The sequence below is a fragment of the Leuciscus leuciscus genome (assembly GCF_965113295.1).
Source record: "Leuciscus leuciscus genome assembly, chromosome: 4".
Classification (NCBI taxonomy): Eukaryota; Metazoa; Chordata; class Actinopteri; order Cypriniformes; family Leuciscidae; genus Leuciscus; species Leuciscus leuciscus.
This window is the reverse complement of record NC_138728.1, coordinates 28,153,844-28,163,825: the sequence shown is the minus strand read 5'-3', so window position 1 is coordinate 28,163,825 and position 9,982 is coordinate 28,153,844. Positions and strand designations below refer to the sequence as shown.

The 9,982-nt window shown below is 39.6% G+C and overlaps 1 protein-coding gene across 2 annotated transcripts; it reads right to left on the bottom strand.

Moving 5' to 3' along the window:
• Positions 1 to 2,127: 2,127 nt before the first annotated feature.
• On the bottom strand, positions 2,128 to 7,318 carry LOC309497644 (uncharacterized protein). Of its 2 annotated transcripts, XR_014205642.1 has the most exons (4): positions 6,044 to 7,318; positions 5,560 to 5,887; positions 3,538 to 5,452; positions 2,128 to 3,049 (listed from the first exon to the last, which is right to left on the bottom strand). XR_014205642.1 is itself a non-coding variant. In XM_082167938.1 (3 exons), exons 1-3 carry the CDS (start codon positions 6,511 to 6,513, stop codon positions 4,625 to 4,627), a joined length of 1,626 nt encoding a protein of 541 aa, XP_082024064.1. In that variant the 5' UTR covers positions 6,514 to 7,318; the 3' UTR covers positions 2,128 to 4,624. The 2 variants fall into 2 exon arrangements, 1 of the variants encoding a protein (XP_082024064.1); XM_082167938.1 differs by having other exon boundaries at positions 2,128 to 5,452.
• Between the last annotated feature and the right edge of the window lie 2,664 nt (positions 7,319 to 9,982).

The following is a 9,982-nucleotide window of genomic DNA, read 5'->3' as shown; positions in this document are numbered from 1 at the left end:
GGTAGGCTACATTTCGTTCGTGAATGAGAGTACTGGGTAGATCGGTCATTTAGCATGTGATTCAATCTCATTCAAAGCGCAGTTATAGGTGTGCATATAATTGTTTATCATATTTAACATACATAACATAACTCAACGTTTAATATAATCCCAGATTTATAAATGTGTATGTCTGACCAAACAATTAAAATGTTAATTATGCAAGAAAACCTTGGTTTGGTCATCTGAACCTCTTATTTAGACTTATTTTATTAATTTAGTAAATAAGGCACAAATTTTAACAAAGCCAAATCAGTTTTTCTGTAACAAGTAAATACGTTCGTTAAAACATAGCATAAAATACACTCTTTTTCGCCTCCTGCTGCGGTATTTATGTCATAGGAAGAAATTGTCACTGAACGAATCAGTGAACGAATCTGAACGAATCATTTTGGTGAACGAACTGAAAATGAACGAGTCTCTGGAAAGAATCAAAATTTCCACCACTAGTAAACATATAAGGGTCAAGAGCCCAACTAAAGCAAACACCCATCACCATAATGGTAATTTACAATTTATGATTTTCTCCTTCAGTGATTCTGCTTGTTAACATCAGGTGTCTTCAATAATGCTCAATCATCACTAAATTAATCACTTAATTATCTCATTAACTTTAACACCGCTTTAGTGTTACTTTAACACTCTGTAGAGTGGGACCATATTTGCTCTGAGCAGTGTTGATTTAACACTGTGGAATTTACTGTGTAGGCTATGCTATGTACAAAAAATCAGATGAGCCCAGAATATGAACGCAATTACACGTTAAGCATTTTCCTCCCATAGAAAACCATTATAAGAACGCTTAATGTGGCTTAATGCAAATTAGAATGTCCCCTTATTATGTCGAAATAACAAGATATTATGTCGAAATAACAATTCAATGTAATGCAAATGGAAACACAAGATTTTTGTAGAACTTTTTATTTGCTCTGCATGTCCTAACTATGATTAAAAAAGTCAGGGTGGGCTTAACATGTTGATGACAGCTTCAGCTTGCGACAGCTTGATCGCAACTTCAATGGCGAATAAAGACTAACCAGACAAATAACAACATTGAACACTACAAGCTGCGGAACAATAGTAAGCTGCGGAACAATAGTCTGTTTGAGGAAGGGGAGAAGGAAAAAGAAGGGGAAGAAGGAAAAAAAGAGAAAAGAGAAGGAAAAAAGAGAAAAATGAAAGGAAAGGGAAAAGGTAAACCCACCTTTCACACTTCTGTGTGATTTTTGGTAGATTGGTATTCATATCTTATAGAAAATTGCCTTTTTATATATTTCATGGGCAAATCACTGACGTGAACGACGCCGGTTCGAGTCCCACCTCGGACAAGGTTGAAATCACACAATATCTTTTCTTAATGAATGAACACAAATGTATACATTTCATGTGCTTTTATGCCTTAACACTTATTTTATAAAAACGTATTTCTCATTGTATGGATACATGTTAAAATGTATTTATTATATGAATATGTGGTTTCTTGAAATGTATTATTTATTTTATTATTTCACCATTGAATATAAAAAATCTTTATTATCTTTTTAAAATTACTCTCATTTCTAACTGAACTATATTTATTTTTTGAGTAAATTAATAAACGGATCATTGACATCACGCTGACATTATGGATACATCAGAGGTCATTAATAAAAGCTTGAAGTAAATTGTAAATTAATAAACACTTGTTATATGAACAATAACGATTTTTATTTTAAACAAAAAACAAAAATCAACCAGGTAGTGGACCACACACAAAACATTAAATTATAATGAACAATTATATCAAAGTTAAACTGGAAAGTAAATAGTACATTAAATAACATGTACTTATAACATATATATTAAAAGTGTTATAAGATCATTTAAGATTTCTTTTGTAAACAAAACAAGACAACCAGATGATGGACCACACACACACACACACACACACACACAAAAAAAAAAAAAAAAAAAAATTATATATTGTGATGATTGAGCATTATTGAAGACACCTGATGTTAACAAGCAGAATCACTGAAGGAGAAAATATATTATATATATATATCATGCTCAATATTATTATTTTTTTTTTTATCTGGTCAAGCCACTGTTCCTTGTTTAAAGTCTCTGTGTTTGGGCAGTAAATGGTGCCTCTGTATTGGCTATGACCTGTTGCTGTTGTTCTGAACTGGCCACATTTCTTGCAGGTGTTTGCCTCAACTCTCCTATTGTACGCACATGGCTGACGTGTATGGAGAGTTGCAGAGGGTGAAGGAGCACTGCTGGCCTGGGGAGTTAAAAAAGGGTTTGCTGTGGGCATAGGGACAACATACACAGTGAAAGCAGGGGTTGATTGAGACACACAGGTGGCAGAAGAGCTGAGCCCAGTTGTAAGAACCTGGACTGGTCCCATAATGCCTTGAGGCATAGGAAGCAGCAGCCTCTGGGATGGTAATTTTGCTCTAACCACCTCAGCTGTTTTTTCAGGCTGCATGGAGGTGATGCGCCTCTTAAGTGAAGCAGGCCGAACGCTGGCAGGTGGGAGAGGCTCAGAGGCAACAGGTAGAGGAGCAGGAAGATTGATGCCCTGCAACAAAACACTCAGGTCTTGCCTTCTTATTTTTTCATTGTGCCACTGGACTAGAGTGGCCTGATTAACCTCCACCAGCTGGAGATTTGTGTTCTACATAATAGGCCCATTATTGAGGAGCAGTTGCCTGATCGTGCCATAGTCATGTAAGATCAGAGTCCACCTAGTAGATGAGCTCTTCCCCTTCCTCCTGGGACTTCTGTGGATTCTGCACAGTCTGATAAAAATGGCCTCAACAAGCCGACAACAGTCTGGCCACTGAGCGGGTGAAGCCGTGGAGCCTAGAACACAGTGCTTTAGACTGTCCACCCCAGGAGTAAAAACTGCCTTCTTTTTAAATCTCCCTGTGGTTAACCTGGTGTCCTGCTGTCTAGCAGCAAACACCACCTGCTCTTTGTCATTATCAAGCAGTTTATGCCAAAGTGCCACAATATCATTGACCTGAAAATGACACAAGATAAACATAGTTGAGTTACATGCAATATTGTTCAACAGACCAAACACACTATTGTAAATAAAAGAAAATAATGAATCGAATAAAGATATTTTGGTATAACTTTACAATAAGGTTTCATTAGTTAACATTAGTTAACTACTTTACTTAACACAAACTAAGAATGATCAATATCCTCTGTTATAGCATTATAGCAATACTCCATACAGTATTTATTATTCTTAACGTTAATTTCAACATTTACTAATACATTATTAAAATCAAAAGTTATGTTTGTTAACATTAGTTGACTGTGTTAGTTCACTGTGAACTAACACAAACAAACAATGAGATTGATAAATACTGTAACAAATGTATTGCTCTTTGTTAGTTCATGCTAATTAATACATTAGCTAATGTTAACAAATGAGACTTATTGTAAGGTGTTACTGATATTTTTTCTTTTATTTCCATTATTTCTGTAAAAATGGCACACCTGCTGATTGCAGATAGTTAGTCCAGTCTTATCCCGTAGCTGCACTAGATAATCTGCCAGGCTATCCACCCGATCCATCCCTGGCAAATTTTTGTCATCCACAGCCTGAGACAATGGCATAAAGAAAAATAATATAGTATGATTTCAAATATAACCAAAAGCTAAAATGGTAACTTTACATAAAACAACATTTTAAATAATTACATTTTACATACCAAATCCCTCTCAGACACTTGAGTAGGGGAATCTGGAGCACTGACATCAGGCTGATCCGTGGATCAGAGGTTGAAGAGGCAGTCAGGACGGAGGATGCAGCGGCAGTCGGGATAGAGGATGCAGCGGCAGTCGGGATGGAGGATGCAGCGGCAGTCGGGACGGAGGATGCAGCAGCTGGCGAGACGGAGGATGCAGCTGCCGGCTGGGTGGAAGAAGAAGCTGTTTCAATTCTAGGTGCATCCCTGTCACCAGTGGTAGTGAGGTCTTCATAGAATAATGTCATTGTAGGGTCATCAGATAAGTCCTCTTCAAATCCTTCATCTTCCAGCTCTTCCACATTAATATCTTCCAGCAGCTGGTCTGTCTCCTCTGCATCTGGGTTCACTCTTTGAAGTGGTTGTCCTGTCTGACTGAGCAGGTAGTCCACTCCAATAAGCTCTCCTAAAGAAAGCAGAATGCAGAACTTATTATGATAAGTGGTCATTAAAGGCTTGTGCTCTACAATGAGACTTACCTGTGTACTTAGCAGGGGGTTGGAAGGTAGGAACATATTTCCTACCAATCACCTTCAAACTATTGGTGTTCAAACAGTGCACTACATCGCCTGCATAGGTGAGGAGAGAGGAGGGCTTGGTGACCACAGATGCTGCTGCTCGGTCCTGGTTCCATCTGTTCAGGCCTTCCAGGAGATACAGCTGAAAGTTCAAGGTGTTTGCGCAGGATCCTATGGAAAATGAGATTTTACAAGGAAGCATATCATTAAGTGCAGACTGAATACTTGCAAATAGCATAGTCTCGTTTTAAAGTTTTCTTTTCAGAATGTGGTACGTTATGGGAAAAAATATAACATTATAAAATATCTAAATGCTGATTAGAGTAAAATGCTAATATGCCACAAACCTGGAATGAACCTGTTCAGGTGGAGGTGTAAAGATTCAAGGGAGGTCGAGCCCCTAGCACATCTGTATTTAGTGAGCACTATGCCTCCCTTGGTAGTGGTGGTGCCCATCTCTGTGTAGAGCAACACACCTGGCACATCCTGGATGCACTTCACATGTCTCTTTAGAACACGCCAGATGTGCTCAATCCGCACAATGTCCAGCAGAGGGACACCTAGAAGATCTTTCCCTTTTTCCCCCTTTAACTCATTCAGAAGGTGCTCAATTAGGCGGATAGTAGTCTCTACTCCACGAGTCCTTCGGCGGCAGTAGAGGGACAACTCTTTCTTTGTTATCCGCCTGTTCAATAAGTTCCCGCTGATGAAAAGCAGCCCTTCATCCTCCAGTTGCTCTCTCTTCGCCTGACGTAAAAGAGCAATGTCATGTGGGTCCCACTCAAATATGCATTCAGATAGCCTTGCCATGAAGGTTGGGTAGAGGGGATGGGCATCCGTGGTGCACCCTGTTGCCAGCCGTCGCATAAAGTGCCATATGTCCAGCCTGATGTTAAGTGTAGGCCATTCTCCAAATCGGGTCTGAAGCTTGCTCTGTCCTTCCTCAATACAGCATCCAGCATACAGGAGCACTGGAGGATCCACACCTGCCTGCTGGTACCTGCTGATAAGGCCTGAGATCATGGAGTCCAGACCAGGTCCATCCTGGGCAGTCAGAACACTGATGAGGATCTGGCCTGTCTCATTGCCAACAGAGGATAGCCATTGTGCTGTCCCCTTGGCTGTTCCTGCCAGCTTCTTTGTGATCTGAAATCAAAAACAATATGTAGATACAGAACATTAATAACACATTGTGTGGCACATACAATCTCAATGCAATACAAAAGTTAACCATAAAGTCAATTAAATTCTACCTTTTTTGTTGAGTCCATTTTTAAAATGGTCCCAAAAGTTGAAGTGATGCCGGCCTTAATGTGATCCAATCGGCTGACAATGTCCTTCCAATAAACAGTCAGTAGCCATTTGCTGGTAGGGACTTCAAAAGGTTCTGGAGGCTCCTGGAAAACAACTGGCAAGGAGCTGGGGCAGTCAACAAAGGCTGCACATTCCCCCATGTAGTGTGCCAATCTGTCGAGCCACTCCTCCCCATGGTTCTCCTTTAGTTGTTTAGCCAGTCGGGCAGGGCTATTGCCAAGTGTCCTCTCCCTCAGCAGACGTATGACACGAATGTCACACGCATATCTTTAAATACAAATAGAATTATCTATCTATATAAAACCACATCAGTATATATGTTTTACATGGAACATCTTTTTCTATCATTAGCTATTCTTTATAAAGAACAATTAGTATGGATGGAGTAAAATATGATTTTGTGTGATGTATTTAAATTCTTACTTGTATGTCAAGATGAGGCGAAACAGTCTTCTGTGTGGCAAGTCCAGTTGGTCCAGGACAGTCTGGCTGGTTGACAAGTAATTGGTTCGACAGACAGTACACCTGAGTGTCTCTGTCACCATGAGGTAATACCGGTCAATGTCGAGGACCTTGCGAACTCTTTTGTGGATGCCATAACCAGTTAATTGCTTCCCACAGACAGGACATAGCAGCCTAACCTTCCATTGGTGGTAGGGCATCCACACCAGCAGCCTGTGTGTGAAGAAACGGTCTGGAGATGGAGCCTGGTGGTAGATAAGGGAGGGGACTGGAGGCTCATACCAGAGCTTCAAGTCTGGCCGAAGTCTGCCAGCTTGAAAAAGTGTAGATATCCACCTCTGATCTTGTGAGGGGATCGTCTTCCTCATCTCAGCTGGCAGTGCAGGAATGGAAGAATCAGCAGGAGATGAAGATGGTGCAGGAACAGCCATAAAAGTATGACTACCAGAAGCAACAGGATCACCCTAAACACTTCAGATTTAACTTTTTTTTTGTGATTTATGTTTGTTTCTGTTAATATGCCATAAAACATTCATTATAAAACGGGTAGTTCCAGTCCTTGATTCTGATTGGTTGAGCCGCGTTCGAAGCCGTTGTAAATTACTCAACAAACATACAGCTGTAACCGCATTACAGGCCAGTAATGTTATTTTTTTTGTTGTTGCTGGTGTTTATTTTATGAATAAAATAAATATTAAAATGAATATTTTTATGGAGTAACCGTTTTATAAAAGCAATAAGCCCCTTGAAGCCGTATTTTACAATGGATTTAGAACAGCTAACTCCGCTCCGCGTCGTGCCTAACAACGCCCCTTAGCTGTTCTAAATCCACTGTAAAGCACGGCTTCAAGGGACTTATTGCTTTAATATGCAACTTCCACACATATATATGCCATCTATAACAAAGAAGTGATTTACAGATGCAGAAGGGGTGCTTATCAAGGATGGCGATGGAGATGCACTGGCTCTGACAGAGGATGGAGACGGACTGGTTCTCATAGGAGACAAAGAAGGACTAGTTCTCACAGAAGTGGAAGGAGAAGTGCTGGTTGTCACAGTGGTTATAGCAGCAGGGCTGTCACTGTGTGATGATGGAACTGATGAGGCAGATGAGGTCTGTAAGGACACATAATGCATATTAACATAATATACCCAATCAAACAAAACATTTAAATTAAATAATATATATACAATAATTTAGTAAATAAATGAATCCTTCTTGGAATGTTTAGGTTAGGTTTGTTAAGGTTGTTTAGGTTGGGAGTTACAAAGAACAATAATTTGCATTTAAAATTAGATTAAATGTAACTTTAACATAATACATACTACATACATCTATAAATAAATAATGTGTAAATCTGATTCACTGCCTGATACCTGCCTCACTCCATCAAACATCAAACATGCCAATACACAGACAATCCACCCACACAAGGGGTTTGGTATTACCACTGATATGTTAAATAGAGGTCGTCTGGGAGACTTTACAAAGGTTGAGGTAGGGACAGGGACAGATGTGGGAGCAAGCTGATTACTTGTCACCTAATAAGATCAAAAGAAAATACATCATTATTAAAAAAATAATAGCCTAACGTTACCTTTTTATATGTTTGAAAGCCTTTTGTACCTACCTTTGGAGGATGGAAACCACAAAGACAACTCTGTGGTCCACCAAAAAGAGATGCTTGCCCACGGACCTGCCTTGCGCATTTATCTATCTGTTACAGTAAAAACATTTTGTCAGCTGATAAGCAGTATTGTATGTACATTGCACTGGTTTTATGCATGTTGTCCCATTAACATTAGCCAATACGTACCCTCTGAAATAGCTCATACCACTTCTTTTGGCGAGGAGCAGGTCTGTTGCCAGCTTCAGAGGGCCATACCCCTGTGTTGGCAAACCGCCGCAGGCGAGACATCCACTCCTCATCCCCCAAGCCCTTGTGTGATTTTGGCTTTGACATGTCTGCAATGTAAAAAACTATAAAAACCTCTTGAAAATAAACACTGACCAGGGCCGGGTTTCCCGATAACGATGTATCTTAGCTCTTAAGAGCGCTTTCTACGTGCAAGGTTACGAACGCTCGCAGCAATTCCACGAGCGTTTCCCAAAAGTGCACTTAACATGAACGCGCGAGAACGCGTTTTACGTGCTACTTAAGAGTCGCTGTCCATTCGCGAAGTGCTGAAATACAACCTTATATGGAATCGTATTCTGAACGTTTAGCCTTAATTATTAGGTTTAACCTAATAATCATCATCTGTGGATTAGCAATCAAGACAAGTCTAAAGTCTACATTCAGGCAGAGATAGCCTACTGACAAAATGTATGAACAAAAAGACAAACAAGAAAAGATACCTTTCAAAAAAGATTAAATTAATGTAGGCCTAATTTTAGAGGCGAAACAAAGATGTTATTTTGAACAGATTTAAAGGACACCATACAAATAAGGAAAAACAAAACATCTGGGTGGACATTGCAAACTAACTGCAACCCGGGGTGTTCAAAGATCAAGGAAGGAGGTCCGCAAGAAATGCCCAATACATGGCTGGTTTTCGTGCACGTCAGCAAGTCATTGACCGATTTTTTTATTTATTATTCATCCATATTTTGCCCAGTCTTTGAAGTATATTTCCCACATTGCTTCGTTCTTTTATGATTTTATTTTGTTCATTAATTTAATTTAGATGTGTATTTTTTCTTCCCTTTTTTATTATTTAATTTATACATTCATTAAAAAAAAAAGTACAATAAAGTGTACAATAAAAAAGTACAATCAAAACCTTATATTTGTACTCACTTTGCAGTGTAATCTGTTAAATCTAGATAAAAGTGTAATCTGCCGGTTGTCCTGCAGGTGTCCTCATAAATCTGTCTTCTTACGATGCACTTGGGGATGTACGATTACTCCAGAGCACTCGTAGTTCTACGAAGATTTTCAAGTGCTACTTAAGCTACGATGCTTTTGGGAAACAGACCGTAATATTAAGATCAGTCGTACGATCGTTTTTACGATCAACTTAGGCTTACGATGCTTTTGGGAAACGCAGCCCTGGGCTGCGTTTCTAAAATTAGGCCTACATTAATTTAATCTTTTTTGAAAGGTATCTTTTCTTGTTTGTCTTTTTGTTCATACATTTTGTCAGTAGGCTATCTCTGCCTGAATGTAGACTTTAGACTTGTCTTGATTGCTAATCCACAGATGATGATTATTAGGTTAAACCTAATAATTAAGGCTAAACGTTCAGAATACGATTCCATATAAGGTTGTATTTCAGCACTTCGCGAATGGACAGCGACTCTTAAGTAGCACGTAAAACGCGTTCTCGCGCGTTCATGTTAAGTGCACTTTTGGGAAACGCTCGTGGAATTGCTGCGAGCGTTCGTAACCTTGCACATAGAAAGCGCTCTTAAGAGCTAAGATACATCGTTATCGGGAAACCCGGCCCTGGTCAGTGTTTATTTTCAAGAGGTTTTTATAGTTTTTTACATTGCAGACATGTCAAAGCCAAAATCACACAAGGGCTTGGGGGATGAGGAGTGGATGTCTCGCCTGCGGCGGTTTGCCAACACAGGGGTATGGCCCTCTGAAGCTGGCAACAGACCTGCTCCTCGCCAAAAGAAGTGGTATGAGCTATTTCAGAGGGTACGTATTGGCTAATGTTAATGGGACAACATGCATAAAACCAGTACAATGTACATACAATACTGCTTATCAGCTGACAAAATGTTTTTACTGTAACAGATAGATAAATGCACAAGGCAGGTCCGTGGGCAAGCATCTCTTTTTGGTGGATCACAGAGTTGTCTTTGTGGTTTCCATCCTCCAAAGGTAGGTACAAAAGGCTTTCAAACATATAAAAAGGTAACGTTAGGCTATTATTTTTTTAATAATCTCC

Excerpts from the sequence above, each read along its gene's own strand:
- LOC309497644 (XM_082167938.1), bottom strand. The coding sequence starts at position 6,513 with ATGGCTGTTCCTGCACCATCTTCATCTCCTGCTGATTCTTCCATTCCT. Across the intron at positions 5,888-6,043 it reads CGCCTCATCTTGACATACAA|ATATGCGTGTGACATTCGTG; the intron begins GTAAGAATTTAA and ends TTGTATTTAAAG. Across the intron at positions 5,453-5,559 it reads AAATGGACTCAACAAAAAAG|ATCACAAAGAAGCTGGCAGG; the intron begins GTAGAATTTAAT and ends TTTTGATTTCAG.